This window comes from Electrophorus electricus, chromosome 9 (genome assembly GCF_013358815.1).
Source record: "Electrophorus electricus isolate fEleEle1 chromosome 9, fEleEle1.pri, whole genome shotgun sequence".
NCBI classification, from domain to species: Eukaryota; Metazoa; Chordata; class Actinopteri; order Gymnotiformes; family Gymnotidae; genus Electrophorus; species Electrophorus electricus.
Window position 1 is genome coordinate 3,398,157 of NC_049543.1, and position 21,844 is coordinate 3,420,000.

Sequence of the window (21,844 nt, forward strand, 5' to 3'; positions counted from 1 at the left end):
TTCTGAGGCAGATGGAAGGAGGGACTGTTATCAGGAACTTTCAGAGGCTGTAGGAAAATGGAGCTGGAAACAGCAAACTGTAAGTTGGCTACGTTTTTTTCTGTCTCTCTGTCTCTGTTTCACAGACACACACATATACACACACACGCACACACACACACACACACACACACAAAGCCAGATGTCATGAAGGACACTGGAAAAACATACATACACAGACATGTTAACCCCCCCCACACACACACACACAAACCATGGGGGCCCTCTTAAACTGCACACCTCTATAAACCACTACCACGTGCTGTAATAGTGTCAGTAAACAAGAGGGCAGGGTGAACTTCGTGCTGAACATCTGACGACAAAAGAGGAGGACCAGGGCCTGACCAGAGTTCACCTCATCACGTTTCTCTTAATACATCACAGCCAATGGCAACTGTGGTGGAAAAGCGACATGGCCTTTCAAAACTGCCCATGTTCCTGCAACCGCCATGGTGCGATGTTCTCATATAACCATGGCAACCATTACTTACATCCTTTTCCCATTCCCATTCCCATTCCCTGACATGAGGAAAGCCCTGAGGCAGGACTCCTCTGCCACTCAAACCCAGAGCCAGGACGAGGCGAGGCAGGGAGCGCTTTGCCTTTCAGACCTGGTGTTGTGGCAGTCTTGGAAGCTGATGTTGAAGCTGCCAGCAACAGTCATGCTTCTGAGCAGCTGGATCTGACCCATGCCCGGGTCAGGAGATGCTCCAGCAATAGGGGCAGCTAATGGTGTAGAGTATCATCCATTTTTTATTAATCTATTGGACTGAATGAACGCCAACAGGATATGGCTAATTTGATATGTTTAAATGGACATGGCTAATTGGATCTGGTGGCAGCGGAGGTAAAAGTCATTGATTAATTGTATAGTAAACACACTTCTTTGAACAGATGGATAGAAAATTATGACTTATTGAATCATTCAGTTACACATGGCTTGAGAAAGAAAATGTTTTTTGTATGTGTGTGTGTGTGTGTGTGTGTGTGTGTGTGTGTGTGTATGTGTGTGTGTGTATATGTGTGTGCGTGTGTGTGTGTATGTGTGTCTGTGTGTGTGTGTGTGTGTGTGTGTGTGTGTGTATGTGTGTGTATATGTGTGTGTGTGTGTGTATGTGTGTGTGTGAGTGAGTGTATGTATGTGTGTGTGTATGTGTGTGTGTGTGTGTGTGTGTGTGTGTGTGTGTGTGTGTGTGTGTGTGTGTGTGTGTGTGAGTGTGTGTATGTGTATGTATGTATGTGTGTGTGTGTGTGTGAGTGTGTGTGTGTGAGTGAGTATGTATGTGTGTGTGTGTGCGTGCGTGTGTGTGTGTGTGTATATGTGTGTGTGTGTGTGTGTGTGTGAAAATATTTTCAAAGCAATGATTAGTTGATTAGTTATTTTAAAAATTCCTCTTTGTATTTTAGCATATAGGATAATCCAGTAATCTTAATATGCATTAGTCGGTTTCCCAGTGTGTCGTCTATTACAGGTGAGCAGTCCACTCATTTATCTGCAGGCCCAATCTGGAGTGTGAAGTTGCTGGGAGCCCCTACCTCGCCTGTCCCGGATGGCCAGATTATTGCCCTTCCTCAGCACAATCTCCAGCTCGTACATCCCGGGCTTGAAGGGGCCGGGCAGATCCACATTGCTGGGCCCCACGGTGTTGATGCCCTGTGGAAGGGTGACAGAGGGCAGATCAGTGAGTCCTAGCCACCAGCCTAGCATGCACATGGCACACAACACGCACAGGGGCCTGCTTAAACTGTCACACTCACCTCTGCAAACCTGACTGTGAAATTAGCCATGTCGATCTGGCATAAAATTGCTTTACAGTTAAGAGGAAACACGCTTGCACACATTTCCTCACCTCTAAGATCCTGTTCAATGGAGCACTGTGTTCGCTGTAAACCAGTTATCGCTCCTCACCTGGTTAGATAACTAGATATAGCCTGGCCTATTACGCAGGTCTGTCCGCTTTGGGAGGCACAGATGGCACTGGAACATTAGAGAGAGCTTATACAGCGCAGCTTCTGTGTGGTTGTCGGTGGAAATGTAAGAGTCTGATACCAGCAGAGATATCAGACACAGGAACAGCTAAGACAGTGATTCTCCTAGTGCACTGCATCTCTGCTGATAAGCCTGCAAAATTAGAAGCTGCATCACTGAAACAAAGGTTCAATTCTTTTCAACCACTTAAGACAAACGTGCACTAGAATATGAATGCCAGAAATCTGCATCTATGTGCTGATAATTGAAACGAGAGAGAGAATTGAGAAAAGCCTTTGTTTAAATCTCCTTCCCCGTTGTTGTAGGATGCACGCAAGATAGAGTCTAATTTTTAACAAATGTACATTTCAGTTACATCGATGTGCCACTGGCACTGAATATATAATTGCAGTGGAGCCTGAGAATAATTGTTAGTAAATGATGCAATGCCGACACCTAAAGATAACCATCACCTTAAGATCACTGAAAAAAAGGAAGTCTATTGATTCTGTTAGCTTTCCAAACAGCAGCTGCACTTTTGCAACAAAGTAAATGTTCCCACAAAGTTAAAATATTCTTATTACCACGAGAACACTGTGAACCTCGCAAAGAGCTAATTACTGCCCACACAAATCAGTTGAAAATAAACCCCAAAGTCCTACAACATTTTCTGTGTGTGTGTGTGTGTGAGTGAGAGAGAGAGAGAGAGAGTGAGAGAGAGAGAGAGAGAGAGAGAGAGAGGGAGAGAGAGAGAGAGAGTGAGAGAGAGAGTGAGAGAGAGAGAGAGAGAGAGTGAGAGAGAGAGAGAGAGAGAGAGAGTGAGAGAGAGAGAGAGAGAGAGAGAGAGAGAGTGAGAGAGAGAGAGAGAGAGTGAGAGAGAGAGAGAGAGAGAGTGAGAGAGAGAGAGAGAGAGAGTGAGAGAGAGAGAGTGAGAGAGAGAGAGGGAGAGAGAGAGAGAGAGAGAGAGAGAGGGAGAGAGAGAGAGAGTGAGAGAGAGAGTGAGAGAGAGAGAGAGAGTGAGAGAGAGAGAGAGAGAGAGTGAGAGAGAGAGAGAGAGTGAGAGAGAGAGAGAGAGAGAGAGAGAGAGTGAGAGAGAGAGAGAGAGAGAGAGAGAGAGAGTGAGAGAGAGAGAGAGAGAGAGTGAGAGAGAGAGAGAGAGAGAGAGAGTGAGAGAGAGAGTGAGAGAGAGAGAGTGAGAGAGAGAGAGTGAGAGAGAGAGAGAGAGAGAGAGTGAGTGAGAGAGAGAGAGTGAGAGAGAGAGAGAGAGAGAGAGAGAGAGTGAGAGAGAGAGAGAGAGAGAGAGAGAGAGAGAGAGAGTGAGAGAGAGAGAGTGAGAGAGAGAGAGGGAGAGAGAGAGAGAGAGTGAGAGAGAGAGTGAGAGAGAGAGAGAGAGAGAGAGTGAGAGAGAGAGAGAGAGAGAGAGAGGGAGAGAGAGAGAGAGAGAGAGAGAGAGAGTGAGAGAGAGAGAGAGAGAGAGAGAGAGAGAGAGAGTGAGAGAGGGAGAGAGAGAGAGAGAGAGAGAGAGAGAGAGAGAGAGAGACAGAGAGAGAGAGAGAGAGAGAGAGAGAGAGAGATCGGTAGGGCTGAGACTGACAGTGAGAGACCTGGGATGGCAGTTACGCAACAGTGAGCTAGTAAATGTTGCTGCTGCAAAGTGCAACTCACAGCTCTGCTGGAGAAAATGCATGATGACTAGTGTGTGCACTCTGCACCACAACACACACACACACACACGCGCACCATATTTTGACTTCTGGTTTCACTATCAGGAAATCACAAGTGCATCGTGCAGACCAACTGTGGGTGATAAGAGAGAGCGGATGATTTAACGTGCCATAAATGTGCCTACTGTACAGAGGAGATGAAAGGGAGAGAGAGGGAGAAAAAAAGAAGAGAGCGAGAGAGAGAGAGAAAGAGAATGAGAGTGAAAATCTTTCCCTGCTCCTCTGAATTTATATCGATATCCTGATGAGGAGTATGTACACCGCCGCCTACTCCCCTTCTGTACTAGAGAGGATGTTCCCGTTTTGAGCTGGTTCGCTAAAGCAGCACAGCACAGGTGTCACTGACATGCTGATTTTGATGTAGCACCTCTGTACCCGTTCAACAGGAGTGGAAGGTTAATTGTAGCACCAGGTCTTGCTGTTCTTGAGAGGGAAATCGCAGTCGATTGCCTCTGTTTTAACACCACTGGGGATTCTGCTCTCTGCTTTAAATTTGCATTGCATAAAGGATTGGGAAATGGAGCACATTCAGAAATCTATTTATTAAAAGTGGCGGATCAGGCTTTGCAAACTAGCGCAGGAGTTCCATTAACATTTTGAAGTAAGGACATTAGATATGATATGATGAAAGACCACAGGTTAATATACTTGAGTATATCATCTCAGCTTAGTGAGGTCTCTGCATAATTACAAATCCATGAAATCAATATATCCAGTCCAGCAGAAAAGCCACTATTCATCGGTACTCATGGACAAGAAATAATAAACTGTCAAAAATTACTTAGGAATATACAGATACATGATCAGTCCAGCTAGCAAACCATGCAAGCAACTCAATTTCATCCACAACGCAGAGATATCAGGTTACTGGATGTCTGTGGTAAATATGGATCATTTGAAAAGAAGATGACTGTGGCAATTTCAACACAGGTGATGGTGTAGTTTTAGTAATTGGTTTGATGCTATCTTGATTCACCAAAGAGAAATATTTTAAGCAACATGCAAATTTGACTTCAAAAAGCAGAACGCGTCCACACAAATGTTATAACTGGTACACACCATTAGTTATGTGATTTTCAGTTCTAGATGGTGTGGTGGTGTTATATCAACCACTCTGTGAATGCCATTTCCTGTTGCCTTCAACAACCACAAGACATCTAGCCATGAATAAGCTAATGTCTTGTCAAAGGCCTGCTTCAATCATGGGAGGCTGCTGTCACAAAACCGTGTCATCACTGAGTCTAACTTGGGCGAGCCGTAGGTGACGTTATAACTCACTTTTTGCCACTTTTGCCATCAGAGCAAGTTCATCGCTATAAACGTGTCAACAGTCTTATCCTACTGACTGGCCAGGTGTCTCCCAGCCCAGTATCTCCCATCACAGCAACCACACTGACATGGTAGTGGGCTTTATACTGGTATGACAGTATACGACACAGTGTGCGTGCCTAAATGAGCACAAATCTGAATTTTTTACAAAGGTCTGAATGCTGTGATTCATCTGAGAAGACGGACGATTAATTTCTTAATGGGAATACATTTACGGCACTGAGCTGACGCTTTTAGTCACGTAGAATTATGACTGGACACAACTTGAGTAATGGAGGGTTATGGGCGTTGCGCAGGGGCCCAACAGTGGCAGCATGGTGGTGGTGGTGGGGCTTGAACCAGCAACCTTCCGATCACTAGTGGCTGCTTCTCAGACCTTATCCTCAAAACATCACACAGACTGAACACGATTAATTAGACAGAGCCAAACACGCTCGAATTCTTTCTCCTGCACTAAAGCAATTTGCAAATTTGATTTGCCAAGAAATATCCGCACTCTGAGCTTCTCCAGGGATCACAAGCACTTTAGGCTTTTTAGCCACACAGCGACAGCCTCTGCATGATAAACAGACTGATGCTGGCAGAGAGGAATCATGTACGAAGCTGGCGACGGTGGTGTGTTTCACCAGCCGGAGAGCAACAAACATCACAATGAGATGATGACCACGACAGGATAGCACAGGATACAATAGGATAGAGCAGGGTACACAATAATAAATAGGACATTTCACACCATGCCAAGATGGACCAAGACATTTGTATTGCTGGAGAGGAATGTAGTACAAGAAAAGAAAAGAGAAGCACACCACATAGCCTCGGGTGACGCGGTACTAAAACAGTCAGTTTGGTAACCTGAGTACCAGTATTATCATAACCATACTCTCCCCTTCCCACACGTCACGTGGTACGGCCTGCAGCTGTTGCAGCTCCTGCGTTTCCGTTTATTGAGACTGCCCCCTGGTTTGTACCCACCCCCCTTTCGTGTCATCTGGGTGTGTGTTTAAACCCATGTGTTTGTAGAGTCGTTGAGGGCCATTGTTCATGTCCCCGTTCATCCTTTGTATCACGTTGTTCTTGTCTTCACGATTCGCTAGTCTGTTTACATGAGTGCCATTCTGTTCATCTAGTATTTGTCATCTGTGTTTCGTTTTCATTTTTTTTTTTAAATCATCGAGAGGCTTCTGCATCCTGCTCCTCACCCTGCGGTGCTCAGACCGTCACAAATATCAGGGGTTCTTAATGAACCTGATTACAAAAAAACAAGTGCAGTCTCGCCACACTCCAGTTTAGAGGACAGTTTGGTAAAACTAAAAGTTACACATCAGTAGCTAGCATAATTTAATAGAGGTTTTATATCCATAATTTACATAAAATACACACACTCACTGCGGCAGCCTCATCTTCAGGCACTGCTAGCCTGCATGTACATTTGCAAGACTTATTTCATCGGGTAGACCCATGGATGTCATTAGGCCTGTTTTTAAATATTCTTTAGCCCCCCACAAATAAGTATGCATTATTCATTTAAATCGTCAATAGTTCTCATTCATTCCATCTTAATCATTGTGTCCGTGCCGTTGTTTCTCCAAATTCACAGTATACTGCGAAAAAGGGGCGCTAGGACCTGGGAGAGGTGCCACTGCCATACAACAGTCCAGTTTAGAAATGCACATACATGTAATAAAGTGACTACCTAAACTCAACTTAAAATATAACCATTCAAGTTCTTCCACTCCAAGTTAGTTGATATCAATATCTGAGTAGGCCTCCAATTTTCTCCTAGCGAAAAAACGACAGACCAATAATGGATCCTACGTTAGTGATGATATGAAATCCCTTAGATGATCGAAAAAGTAATTTGATAAGCTCTGAAATCAAGTCATCATGGTCTGAAACAAAGCATTCAGCCACAACTCCCATTCATTGTGTTCATAGAGGAAAGTGTCAATACATGTAGCAAAGCTATAACCTTAGACGGCTGCACCTTTACTCAGTTCTTCTTTATTTTTTGTTAATAACTCTCCACAAGAAAGCGTGAGTCTGTGGACCTTGTGAGACTCCTTAGAGAGACTGGCCTCAGTTCAGTCATTAATCTCCCCACGCCACTGATCACTGGTATATATTCTTGGCCTTTTATTAGCAAATCATTCCAGTTAATTAAAACTGCATCATAACATTTGCTCTGGCATGACTTTCTAGGTGCCAGCCTCATTTAAACCTTTTTAGACTCTGACTTTGTTAATTGGAAAGACTGAGGGGCATAAATCATATAAGGAGAACTTGTGCTGAATGTAAATCTGCCCCTTAGTAAATATTGAGAAAATATTTTCTCAATGTAGGCACTGCTCAGCACGGTCTGTATGGGATTTGCCTCTTGTTGAGACATAGGATGTGGCAAACACACATTATGTTTTAGGTGTCCAGGTCACATTTGTTCATTCTAGATGTCAAAAGAGTCATTATATTTGCATCAGTCTCAACAACACCCAGATATGTACACGTGAGTAAGGACCAGACCAGTTGCAGAAAGGTCAGATGGGTTATTTAAATATACAACATTATATCAAATCCTGACAAATGACAGAAAAACCACAAGTATTCTGCAGTAAACCCCCAAAACACAGCGAGCTGAAAATGTGCTTTATTACATGCTTGCAAAACAAATGTAGAGGGAATTGCCAATGGGCACGATTATAAATTACAGAAAGTCCACAGAAAATAGAAATTATGAACACGATGAAAACAGTAGGACGACTGCTGTACCGGTCCCTTCCCTGAATCTCAGCATGATCATATTTGACTAGACTACCTTCCATCACTAGAGAAGGAGGTGACAGAAATCAAAACAGTAAATAAATTTAAATGACAATTTTCCCCCAGGCCATTAGTTTTGAATCACAAATGCAGCCTGCAAGACTAAATGCATATTTTTTTAGACAGATTAGATTTGTCCAGTTCTACTTGAGCTGTCGATTCTACTGTTAGTCCAGTTCTACTTAAAATTTCAGTGTAATTGCAAATATAAATTTGCTTAGGGAACACCTGGGGCACAAGTTGTCTTGTCTAAAACCATGCGCGGAGTGCAGTAAGCATAAGCTGTGGGCACATGTGGCCCCACAGCTAGTATGCTCATAAAGGCAAATCTAAGAGCCAGCAAGCCTAACAGAAGTGAATGTGTGATGAGCAGTCCCACACTCCTAAGCAGAGGCAAAAGGCTCAAAGGCTACAGAAGAACGCTGGAGGAGAACGTTGGGAGATAGTGTCCCGCATTTGTGTGCTATGTCCCTGTTATCATGAATTCTCAAAGCTAGGCTGGCAAATGGTGAGTAATAGCAGTTGTTCTGACAATTGGGTTTGGGTTTGGCCCAGAAGAGATGTGAAGAACACCAAACCCAGCCAACAATGGAACTGTCCCATTTGCTTCAGTGATCAGCAGAGACTACACTTAGTTTGTAAAAACCTGAATTAAAGCTATTTATTTATTGTCCAATTTGCATGAGCTTCTTAAAAACTGAAGTGATGAAGCGATATTAGTAAGAAGCATGTACAAATTTAAAAATTATATTTAATTACACCACAACTACGGGTGAATAAATCTCTTCTTCTAATTAAGACCACTTTCTAATCTTTTTATATCTATTTATATTCACAGAAAGTTCTACTTTCTGCACCAGCGGATGACAAATGTGCTCCTTAACCCATCTTTCAAATCAGGGGTGCCGAACTCATATTCAGACGTGAGTTTAGTCGTCTCTACTCTCACACACATATTAATCCTGATAATTAACTAATGAGTTGAATCAGATGTGCTTGTGGATGGAAACTGCTGCACTGTACTGTGTTCTATGGTTCCCTTTAAATGTGAAATCTTTAAGTGTGAGTGTTGAAATACTTATTCTGTCCTTATTCTAAATCTTATTCCACTAAGAAACCAGATAGCCTGTAAAATGTAAAACCTGCATCTGAGGACAGTACACCATTCATATTAAACATATCCGTCATGAATACTAATGCACCTGATACCAATCAAGGACCACATCCTTTTCTCATAAATAATTAGATATTTCATTGTTAAAATCATGAAGAACAAATCAATTTGAGAATTCCTTGCCACCCACTAAAAATCTGAGGAGTACAGTGTTCTGGGATTACATATGGACTGAATTCCACATTCAGCCCATGTGTAATCCCACATTCGGCCCCTGTGATATCCCACATTCGGCCCGTGATATCCCACATTCGGCCTATGTGATATCCCACATTCGGCTACGTGTATTCCCGTTCATGGGCCTATTTATTCACATGATTATGACTACGATCTAAACCATCATGCTCTTCAGTATCCACCTTTTGACTGTACTTGAGGCCCAGTTCCTCAGATCAAAATGGACAGTTCGCCCCCCCGACAAACACACACACACACACACACACATACACACACACACACAAACACTCTGTCACGCAACCCATTTCCCCTGATCATTACAATTCCCTGCATTCCAATGACAACTCAGAAGAACATCCAACCAATCACCAACTATTCACATGTTCATCACCACCTGACTGTTAACGTGCTGCTCATTTCCTCTGCCTGTTGATACCTGCCATTACCACTCACTCTCGCCTGGATGTTTTGTCTCTCTGGATGTGATGCTCTCTGGCTCTGTTTATCCCATAATACTTGTTCTGACCCTTGCCTGTGTTTTGATTACCACGCTGGATTATCCTTTCCTGATTAAAACCAAGACTTTTTTATCCACAAGCATCTGGCTTTCTCTGAAACGTCACGCAGAGTGAGAGAGAGAGTCGTGCATACACAGTGTGTGTATGTGACTGTCGCCTACTGTGTATGCACGCTGCTGTAACCTGCTGAGTGTGTAAGGGTTTTGGCTACCCTGTCACAGACGCCCGGTCAGATTCTGGTGACGTGCACATTGGGGACTGATGTCATCTGAATGAGAATAAATATTGTGACACAGCTGAGTCACTGCAGCTGCTCCCATCCAGGAATGCTAAGAATGTGCTTGAGGCCACATGGCAAACCTGTGAAGACACAATCCTGAAACCTACTGAGGTTGACAGCTCTCCACTCTGAGACAGCTTGTCCAAAAACGTTACCACACTCACCCGATAACACAGAAATGCAAAGATGACCAAAATCCACCTTACGCCATGCACCATCTTTCCTATAACGTCTCAGGCCAACATTGTGAAGTAAGTGCACACCACAGCGTGCCATTAAACTGGTAGAGCTGCCACTGTTGGAACTGTAACTGAAAGGCGGGGCCCCGCCTTCTGCTCATCGTGCATCAGCAGCTAAAGGGCCCATTCTGGCCTGCTCCACTCAGAGTGTCGCGGCACTTGTGGGACTCACGGCAGGAGGCCGTGCATAAACGCTGGTGTGAAGAGACTACGGAGGACGTTGAGTTCAGTGTGTTTGATTCATAAGGATGAGATATTCTGACGTACTCCACTGCTGCTATGACTTATTATGATGGCGAGAATCACATGATACGGCACTAATGAGGTGCTCTATTGAGGCACGCTTCAGACTGATGTGATGCACAAAGGATCCCAAAGAATGTTCCAGGAGAAATTTCTCTACTCCTCAGTTCTAACTCCAATTAAAAAGTTGAGGCATCGTAACATGCAAGTGCTCGAGTCACTTCAGTTTAGTAACATCTGAGGGTTGCTTTCAGGCACGGTTTAGGTAAGCTGTTAATAAGCAAGTTATTTACGATTCATTGGAGGTCTATTTTTTTGTTCTTCTTTTTTGTTGTAGGAGTAGGTTCTGGTACTCATCCTCAAACTCTGTGGACACATACTGTGCGACTATAACCACAGAAACCCATTCATTGGGGACACACACAAAAGGAAAAGTGCCGTCCCCCTCAGAGATGATGCAAGCTGTGAGGGGCTTGGCTCACGTTCATCGCTCCATAACACTCTGAAGCCTTCCATTCAGGATGCGTACTCTTTCTCAAGGATGACATGTACAAACGAGACAAAACTATTAGAGTTATTATTAGCTACATATATTGTAAAGAATTATGAAAAGCAGCATGCTGCCTTTCTGTGTATGCAGACTGAAAACTTTGTTTATGGGATTTAGCTGACATTTGTATGCAATTCCACTTACAACTGAGTACAACTTGAGAAATGATGGTAAGGGACTTGCTCAGGGGGCAAACACCAGCAACTCGGTGGTGGTGGAACTGACAGCCTTCCAACCATTAGTTAAGTAACTAAACCACCAAGCTACCACTTCACATGTTCTTCTCAAGGCAGCAGACTAATCTTCCTAGGAGAAGTCTAGGCCCTGCGAAATCACACGCCATTAACTGGTCATCGCTCAGATATCCCTCACTAGCCTTTTAATTAAACATGGAACGCACCAGTGGCATGACGAGTTTGTAGTCGTGATAATCCTTTAATGAGGCCATATCTGCTCAGTATAACCGCATGCTGGAATAATTACCACCATGTTAGCTTCCCCATGGTTTAAAGGCAGTATGCGAGACTTCTGTTAACTCAGTTCTTCTGTGGTTAACGGTGTCATCTCTACAGAGGAGTCACGATAGCTGCGCTAATAGTAATGAGTTCAAGGTTTCTCTTTCACATGTCTGTGCTTTGCCAGTTCTAGATTTAATCTAAATTACCACTTTTTTGTGGATTCCTCATCATCACACATTTAATAATAAATGATGAATTCTTTGAAATGACATGTCCAGACTCCCTTCACCTCCAAACGTAAGGTCAAATAAAGAGTGGATATTTGCTTTTTTGCTTACTCTTTTACTTCAGTGTTATTCAACACAGCTCAGCAGTTATTTTTTATTTCTCTGGCACTAAACTGGTTAGCTTGTTGTTAAGCACAGAACAAACACTACAAATCAGTACTTTGAAATAATATGCATAAAATCGAAAAGTATCCAGAGTGTAATTTTAAGAAATCCCATGGAATTTGCAAATGAAGAAATGTGTAGATCCACGAATAAGAACAGCATTTCACAGGGGCAAAGAAAGGGCCATGTACCGCAAATTGCAGTGAAATGGCAAAATCTTTTTATATACAGTCATGGTACTGAACCCTTAATAAAAAGGCCAAACCTCAAAGAAAATCCACTATACTTTTAAAACTGCAGATGCAGATTCAAGGGTGAAGGTGAATAGTAGGAGAACAAGTGGCAATAGGAAAGGTATAGCTGTGAAAGCCTATTGGTAGGGCTAAATGATGCTATGCTGGAGCATGACGAGTGTAGTCAGTTTTGTATAGTGGAAGTATGTTTTAAATGTGGATATTCATGTGTGTATAATACATGCCATGACTAATACAAACTACAGATTGCGGATGTTTTCTTTGCGCCTTTCCCAAACAATTACAGCGTAGACAGGCAGCAGGAGCAATTTCATTGGTCGAAATCCACTACTTCTTTCTTATTGGCTCACGACTTTAAAGCATTTAAAGCACCACTTTATAGTAAGATAATGACCTCCTCCTACTAGTTTTGACAGCCAATAAACTTGAACTTTCTTCACCCAGTGGCTCACGAACAAGGTCAGACCAGACCATAAAATACTACATCAAACACTAAATCTAAATGATTCATTATTATTATTATTATTTTTGGTTCCATATTACATGGCATTTTGGGAGAACTTCTACATGGATTCATCTGAAGTTATCAAAAAAGCTATTTGAGTTATGAGCCAATTAAAGAAAAGAGAGAAGCATACAGTAATTAGTAATGTATCAGGAAAGTTTAGTAAAGCAAAGAGACTGGCTCCTCATGGTAATAAAACTGATTATTTAATTCACATCAGTTAAAAATGTAATGAGCTTGCCCATGTATCATTCAGTTCAAATTTACTTGTATAGTACTTTTCATTACAGGTGTCATCACAAACCAGCTGTACAGACATCAGAGTCCAATTACAAGGCAACATTAGTAAAGAAATACTCCTTTCAGAACATGATGAAACCTTGAGAGCAACCAAGACTCAAGTGCATCCCATCCTCTGGTAGAGACCAGATATCAGTAGCAATGCAAAAAAGCAATGGGAGTTAGGAGCCAATTTAAGAAAAGATGGCAGCATACAGCAATTAGTAACGTATTAGGAAAGATACAGGTGAGGCCTTTGTTTATGAGCTGATTAATAGCTGTAGTGAACTGGTCTGGTCTGACCTTGTTTGTGAGCGATTGGATGAAAAAAGTTCAAGTCTATTGGCTGCCAAAACCAGTAGGAGGAGCACATTATCTTACTATAGGGCCGCCAAAGTGGTGTAAAAAACGGAGTTTTGGAACACTTAAAGCTGCCCTTTTTATGGAGTTTTAAACCGACATATACACGGCATAAACACGGCGTTTTTGATGTCTTTTTGTGGCATATTTTATGGCGTAGTGAAAAAATAACGCTGTGTTTTGCGGCGTAAAAAAGTCCAAAGTGCCGCTTTTGTCGCCGTTTTACAAATAAAATGCGGCTCGTTTGAGGCGAATGTTGACCACTTTGGGTTTCCATATTGGAGTGCGCAGAATCGCAAATTGGCTCGACAGTAGGATTATACCTAAGCAGTTCAGCAGCAGAGCAAAGTGAATTTGAGTAAATATGGGGAGCAAACTTTTTCAGGTGAGCAAAGGAAATCCGTGCTGCGTGAATCATGGCTCTCTCACATTTTAAAAAAAGTGTTCTGGGCTATTGGCAGGATACTGATGCTGTGGTTTTCTGATTCCTCTGGATTCCACGACAAGGGTTCGACGTGACTGCTTAAAATACACAGCCGTTAAAGGAGAAGTAGAAAAGTGCATTATATGGACTGCTATAAATATGTACGCGACTCCCTGTCCAAAAGGACAACAAAATATGTATCCGGGGCAAGCATTCCTGATCGTGAGTGGGAACTGCTGAAATCTTCACCACTGATAAAAGGTGGTTTGGATTAGGAAGACAGGGGTTTTGTTGGGGATTTTGTCTGTGTGCACTTCTCTTTGCACTCTGTGTGATAAAGCTTCATGGAAGGCGCTTACTGGGAGTCCCGGCAGACACCCTGATCATTAGGGAACACGAAAGCTGCACAAACAACAGGGGCACTACTGAGGAGAAAGATAAAACTCCAAGGGAATGGAAAGAGAGGGAAGTAGAAGGTAGTAGAAGATAAACAGATGGCGACTGGGATCAATGTACCAGCAGGCGCATGCGGAATCAGAGTGGAAGTGCATGCACTCATTCTCAGAACAATAAGAATTTTGTGTGTTGTTCTCACCCCAACACAGCAAAGTTAATTGTGCAAGGTAAAGGTCTATAGAGAAACCCATTATTTTTAAATAATGTCAACTACCGTGGTACTGTGGACACTTCAAAAAAGATCAAAGATGAATTCGGTGAACATAATCTAGGTGGAGTGTTTTAGCATACTCAACTTGGCCACATCTGTCCTTGACGTTAGCATCTATGCTCTGTGATCTGATCCCTGCCAATCAGACGGCAAATCAGCTGCCTGTTACAGTGCAGCCATCAATCGAAGCAGCGACAGGTCCGCTGAATGCCGACAGCACATCCAAACAGCCGGATCCGATCATGCACGCGTCCAAATCGATGTTTTAAATTAAAGCTAGCTGGACAGTAGAGTACAGAACTCATTTAAGTGCCAGGCATAGATGGAGTTGAGCATTAAGTAAATGGAGTTATATAAATCATCTAAATAAGGAGAAATGGAAAAGTGTTATTAAATGTTGCGTAATCAAATAAATCATTTTGCTGGGAAGTATTAGCTGTACTTAAATTCTTACTGGTTTCCAGGAACCTCATTCAGACCGAAAAAAGCAGTTATGCACTAGAACAGTACACCAAAGGGGTTGCTCTACCTTCCTCAATCAGTACCTATCTTCTTTAATACACCTCACTGAACACAGAAGATGGTTTAACCAGAGTCCACACTGTTCAGTGTTAAAGCCAGGGAGCATTGGCTGCTCAGCCTGTTAGCCGGAGGATACAGGCATGGAAATGGAGAAGCCAAAACGGCACCAGATGTGTTCTTGCTACAAAGCTGTGCCTGTTACAGCCTGAGAAATACTTCATGGCTTTGATGGAGGGTGATGGAGAGCGATAACAGGACAATATGATCTCCTCTAGCCTCACCAGCCACTACATTACTGTATTAAAAACCTTTCTGTCATCCGTCATCCTTCGGCCTTTCATTAATGGTCATTCTGACCTCAGAGCCAATCTTGGTAACAGTACTCTCTGTGTGATAAATTTGTACCACACACAACAGCCATAAGCATGCCAGTACCACACAAGTATTAATGTTGCGTGGACAACGGTCTGCTGTCCAAATAATATCTAGTCAGCAGTGGTCCTGTGGTCAGAAACTGGTCAATGATGAATACGGGGTTAGAGAATGACTGGTGTACTCTTCATACCAATACGTGCTACAACTTGGATTTCTACATTCACAAAATGCACTTGTAAGACTATAAGATGGCCTGTGAGTGTAGGTACAAGTTAACTAGATGTTTCCAGTAAAGTGGTTTATGAGTAAATGTGTAAAAAATAAACAAACAAACAAACAAACAAACAAATAAATAAATAAACACTTTGGGGTCTAGTGAGGCCAAAGTTATAAAGCCTTATAATCCATATCATTAGATTATAATCCATATCATGTCAAACTGTTATCAAAGACAAACAATCAGAGGGAAAGTCATAAAACTGGGATCATTATCTTATTGCTCTAGTAAAGCCAAAAGGTCACACAACTTTAAAGAACACAGAGAAGAATACTCTAATCTTAAAACCACAACTGAGGAGCTTTGGGGCTGATCTCCCACTCCTATGATGTTGGAAACCAGGGCAGATAGAAAATGGTGGGGATCTTCACAGAAATGTTGATCTTTTATTTTTAAAAGTACAACATAAAGTTCCACCAGAGAGTTGGGTCTTTGCTTGAATGTTTGCAAAGCTGGGTTCTGCCAGCTTTGATATTCGCACAGGACAATCGATAGAGAACCTGACTTGCAGCTCCAGCAATGGGCACTATAGGAATTCAAGAAGCTCTGTAGCAATTCATTTAAACAATCAAATAAATTATAATGGCATCACAACAGGAAATGGTCATTAGGAAAATGCTTCCTAAATGTAACCTTAATTCCTATCATAAGATATCTGTCAGCACTGACTGAATGGACGTCCCTGCTTGGGAGGGTGGATTAAACAAAGATCAAATCTGTGCTTGAAAACCTTGGAAACAATTGTCTGTTCCTTCTCAGCATGAAGTTAACCCAGCACCACAAGGATTTTCCTTTTTCGTTCCGTGGATTTAATCTGCATTCACTTTATCCTATTTAACTAAGTAGGCAACAAGTTTGATAATGTGGTGTATTAAATACCTGGAGTCAATTTATATGATCTAACAATGATTACTAAATTAATTGTATTGACTTGAGATCTTGGCATGAAAATAAGATAAAGCCACTAAGTGTATCAGCAGTTTTACTTTCTTTGACAATGCTTAACGGCTACATTTAACAGGAATCAGAGGAAAAGCTGTAGCAAAGCAGCAAGCCCACATATTCCAGCAGGGAATGTGACAATTCACAATCACTGTAAATGAGAATATGGGCCAAGGTTACCTCTGGAAGCTAGCAGAAATGAATTATTAAGTGAGCACAAAGGAGGACACTTTTAAAGTACAATTCCTTTATACTCACCTCCATTTACACCGTTCTCAGTTCCTAGGTCAAACCTCCATCGTTTTCCTTATTTATCCTTTCAAGTTATCCTCTGTGTAACACAGTTGTGTTTTTTTTCCTTTTCTCAATGGCTTCAGAGAGAACACAAAGAACCTTTGAAACCGAAGCGTTTGAATCAAAAGGTCAGCGTTAAACTTTACAGCTTAGCTGTAGCTGCTTGTCTTGGACAGAATAGCAGGCTAATTTGATAGCTTTGGGTTCAGTGCTTAGGAAATCTATAAGAGACTCATTAGTGGTTCAGAATCTGAGGCAGAGCTATGCCATATCATATCCAGTCTAACAGCACAACATGCAACGGTACTGTCTTTAAAGCGCGCGCACACACAACTAAATAAATAATTATATTTGTATTACCTATTTTTAGGTTAGGTCTATATTATTACCTATGCAAAGGCAACTTTACTTGAATATAAAAAACACTTACGCACAAGAAAAGCAAACACTGAAAAAGGCTGAAGACAGAGTATAGACACTGAATGTTTTCGGTTTAGATACCTCTTAGAACTTCTTGCTGTTGGTTCCAGCCCAGCACAGTAGCTCAGAGCTGCTAAAATGTGGCTGGCTCCAGTCACGCTCAGAGGCCAACAGGGGGCGTATTCTTCTAGAATGGTAAATACGTAGCTGCATAGACCCTAAGACACTAAGCCATTTAGCAATTTGTAGGAACACTTTGGGCCAGATTTTTCAGAAGTCTAAAGTTAGGTGCAGGGGTCAAAAGATTGGGTTAATGGACTCGTTTCTCACATCCATGCTGAAAGAGCCGCAGATATCGTATGGTCTTTTTGGGGAAGTTTGTAAGAAGATCACTGCAGTAGTTGGAAAACCTGTTGGAAATAAAGTCATGGAAAAGTTTGTCACGAAATCTCTAATTAAGCAAAAGGTAATTTTGTTATGACATTTATACGGCAAACTTGGTGTGACGGTAGCTTCCCGCCAACAGCCTCTGTCTGGCAGTGGTGGTGTCCATGTGGCACTTTGTTTATGTTTTGTTTTTGCGTGGCCCATGTCTGTGCTTTGGTTATGTGCCACGCCCCACTCAGGTGATGCGTGTTGTGCCTGTTAGTGCAGCACCTGTGCGCCATTACGGTTACGCTGGCTTGCTTTCAGTTTGTTTGTGCGCTCTATCATTAATTCAACTGTTACGTTTAAGATGTACAGTTGCTTCCTTTTTTCCTGCATATTTTCAATGTGACACTTGGCTTTTTATATTTAGATTCAGGGTAGGAAATGAAATCTCTATGTTTCCTGTTTGGCGCCATTATCCATTATATCCATTAGATTAAGGAAGCTTTGGTGCGTCTACACAAATACAAACACACACCCACACCCACACACACCCAAATACACACACAAATGGGTTCATCTGCATTTTTCATCTTGCAAGACCAGAACTAATAGGAATGTGTAAACGTTGACTGGAAGGGCGTAATAACCGAGGCATGGATACCCCTCAATACAAAGCTTCTAGATATGGAAAACGCTGGCTTTTCTTTCATCTCATTCTTCTCTCCTCTCAGTATAAATGGAATCCTAGGATACCGGGTTGCTAGTGACAGCAGTGTTATACCTTTGCTAACCAGCTTCAATTTGTTCCAATCTGAGCACTTTTTTTTCCTGCATTCTGTGCACAGACACAGACGAGCAAGGAGAGAAGAAGAAGTGGGAAGAAGACGACCGGGTTGGGGGGGGGGTGGGGGGGCGTAAAACCTATACAAGCAAAGACACTTAAAAACGGCAAAACGCAAGGACATTTCATTTGTGTTTGGCATTAATTTCAATGCAAAATGTTCCCATTACTTTAAGTGCCTTGTTTTCAAGTGTAACACACAACAGTATTGCTGGGGAAAAAAAAATAAAAATTCTTATTGCAGTTTCACATTCTGTTCCTTGCGCCTGCCACTGGAGACTCAAAATAAGCTTTCACTCATTTGCCTCCGTGATCACAAGTGTTCTTGTACTGCATTCTCCCTACCAGATGCCAACTTTCAGTCGCAAAGCCCCCTCGCAGTCTATATGTAGTACATGACCGCACAATGATCATTGCATTGCAGTTGGAACCACCACAGAAAAGAGCTACAGCATAACCAAGCTCGGCTCCAAAGATCTGATGCTTTCAGCGCGTATCCAGTCTTCACACCCAGCACAGAGGTGAAGAGCGACGATGCGGCCACAAGAGACCAGCCACCTACAATGAGCTTTCCTGCCCTCAGCAACTCAGACTATGATTAACCACTGGCTGGCCAGCCCTAATCAGGTCCAGCCCATTAATTCCTTCCAAACCAGCTTCCACCATGATCCAAAGGCTCGGTGCACATCACTAAGCCATTTTCCTCCTGCACTCAGCATCACCTCCGTAACGCCGCCCCCGGCGGCCAGCGCTGGGTGCTGAAGGAGGTGGGAGTCACTTGGCTAACCCAGTGATGGCATGCTTTCGGGAGGAGGGTCTTGGTGAGTTCATATAAACATTGGATGGTGGGCAAATGCTGAGCTGGAAATAGGACTGATTAGGAAGCCATTTGTGTAGTGCGGTTGTATATGCCTAGATTTGCTTTTCTACGAACGGGCTAATAGTAGTTCACTCAGTGACATCCATAAAAATATGCACCAGAAAACGGATTTGCTCCTTTACACCAGCGATGCAAATGAAAGAGCAAAGAACATTAACCTCTGAATAAAAAAATTAGGGGGTAAGTTTCATGTCAAAAGCTGATTTCAGCAAACTAACAGACAAAGAGCAAATAATAACGGGATGTGTTTTATTTGGGTCTTTGTAAAAGAAGCTAGAATGATGGCATGAAAGAACAGGAGGTGTGAGAAGACTGGGTGGGTGGGCTGCTGGAAAAGCTGGAGAGACCTACAGTGCAGGAGAGACACACAATCGCTCCCACATCATGAGGGGAACTCATATGAAACAAGAGGAACACCTGCACTCGACATTCATAAGAGGACGAGAGAGAGAGAGGGAGATAGAATGAACCACAGTCAAGCCATATCAGGAAACAGGAGTGAAAATACAAGGATTGAATACGGGATGGAAAAATATTCCATAACATCGGCAATTCTGTCACTCCATAGAAAAGAATATGTGGAATGATCTTCGCGCACAGAGACGAGGAGGAAATACAGCGGGAAGGGTTTTCTAAGCTAGCAGAGACCAAGAGGGAGTGACGGAGGTGAAGGAAGGGTCAATTAAGAGGAGAGAGACATATAAAAGACATATAAAGGTAGAGAGTGGTGGATGAGGGGACACACAGCAGTAAGTAACAGAGAACGCCCTTTTGGGGGAGGGGAGGTGGAGCCACTAGGTTGTGGGACGTGTCAGGTGCTGCTGACACTTCAGTAATCAAGAGAGTAACAGCTTTTTACTGCTGAAGTGCCTTGCTACACACACACACACACACACACACACACACACACACACACACACACACACACACCTTGTACACTGCTGTGAGTGTGTGACTCAGCAGGAAGATCAGTCTCCAGAACCACCCCCCCCCCCTCGTCAGGTCAATTCTAATGTGTTAATGTGGACTAGCCTATGTGCCAGAGCTAAGATTCAGATGTAATTCGAATGTTTGTGATCTGACAGTTCACTACAAACACTAGTGTGTTAAAAATCTGGCTTATTTGTGTTGTCACAGGTAAAATGTTGCAGTGCGATTCAGTGTTCACTATGCTTGCTGCAGTTTACGTTTCCAGCCCAGTTATTTATCCTGGCATCAAAGCTGTAGACTAACAGTGATAGACCTTCCCACCCTCTGTGATCTCTCACTGTGACCTGTGCACAGCCAGGAAAGCAGTTTGACTGTCAGGTTCACTCTCTCTGTAATTTGTGTAAATGACACATGTCAAAGGTGGCTTTCAAACAGTGCCCAAAAGCACAACGATGAGGAAGACAGAGAGAGAGAGCGAGAAACAGTGGTAGTGAGGGACAGACAGAGACAGAGAAACAAACAGTCAAGAGAGACAGACTTTCTTACAGAGTCACTGTGCAAATCCACCATAAGAATGTTTTATTCATATGGATTTAAAGTCCAAACGGTGTGTATTATGGAGCTAATGTATCTGAAATCAATAAATCACAAATGAGAAAACTGCATATTTCTCTCTCTCTCTCTCTCTCTCTCTCTCTCTCTCTCTCCCTCTCTCTCCCTCTCTCTCTTCATCTGTCTCCCTGTCTCTCTCTCATTTAGCTAGGCCTGAAGATATCCACCATCCCTCAACATCTGAACAGCTCTTTGTACAAACAGCAGCCTGTTCAAACAGCAAACGTTATTTCACACATGAGGAGGCATCGTGGAGTCCTTTCACATAGCTGAGGAACAACCCACTTCTGAGATGCATGTCGGCAGTTTCAAAAGAGCAAAACCTCAAATTAAACCAGCCAGTCTGTCAGCTTATATGCAGAATTTTATTGGACATGAATTGATCCAAAAGCAAAGAGAGATTTTTTCACTAGGCTTCATTTGATCATTGCCTGCTGCAGAGCTAATCTAAAGAAACCACCGCAACCGCATTTCATCAGAAAGCTTACACATTCAAAGCTAAACTCTATTTATCTAAGTAAATACTGGAATTTCCATGTGAAGCATTTTGCATACCTTTTCCATTTTGTTTAATTTGCATGATGTTTCGGCAGCAAGCCTACGCGGGCTAATTCATGAAGAAAAAAATTAAACACATCAGCAAGTTGGAGTCGCTTACTAAGTGTGGCATACTACAAAGTTGCATGCGAAACCACATGCGCACGCCCAACACCCGGGGCCATCCTGCAGCGGACTGTGGTGAAGCTTGGTGCTTCATTCTGCTCACGTCCGTGAGGCTCCTGCACTGCTGGGGGCTCGGGAGAGTGCCTTACGTCAAACGGGCACGCCAGCGGCTCTCCTGTGCTTCCTAACAGTCTTTGGGGCTTTCTGTGAGAAGGAGCTGCACACCATATTGTGCTTGGCTCAGCAGCGTTCCTAAGCTCCCGGAGCACATTTTAGGGAGGAAACTGGAATGTGATGATCCGTGCAGGATCTACACTTCAA

The 21,844-nt window shown here is 42.8% G+C and overlaps 1 protein-coding gene across 10 annotated transcripts in view; it reads right to left on the reverse strand.

Moving 5' to 3' along the window:
* mctp1a (multiple C2 domains, transmembrane 1a) overlaps positions 1 to 21,844 on the reverse strand; it is a 114,454-nt gene that overhangs the window by 65,155 nt on the left and 27,455 nt on the right. For all 10 annotated transcript variants that reach the window (XR_003410367.2, XM_035529707.1, XM_035529705.1 and 7 more), the window contains exon 2: positions 1,576 to 1,693. Coding sequence is in view for 9 of the 10 variants with exons in the window: in XM_035529707.1 (XP_035385600.1) it covers positions 1,576 to 1,693 (118 nt within the window). In the remaining variant the exon portion in view is untranslated. The remainder of the gene's footprint in view (positions 1 to 1,575; positions 1,694 to 21,844) is intronic.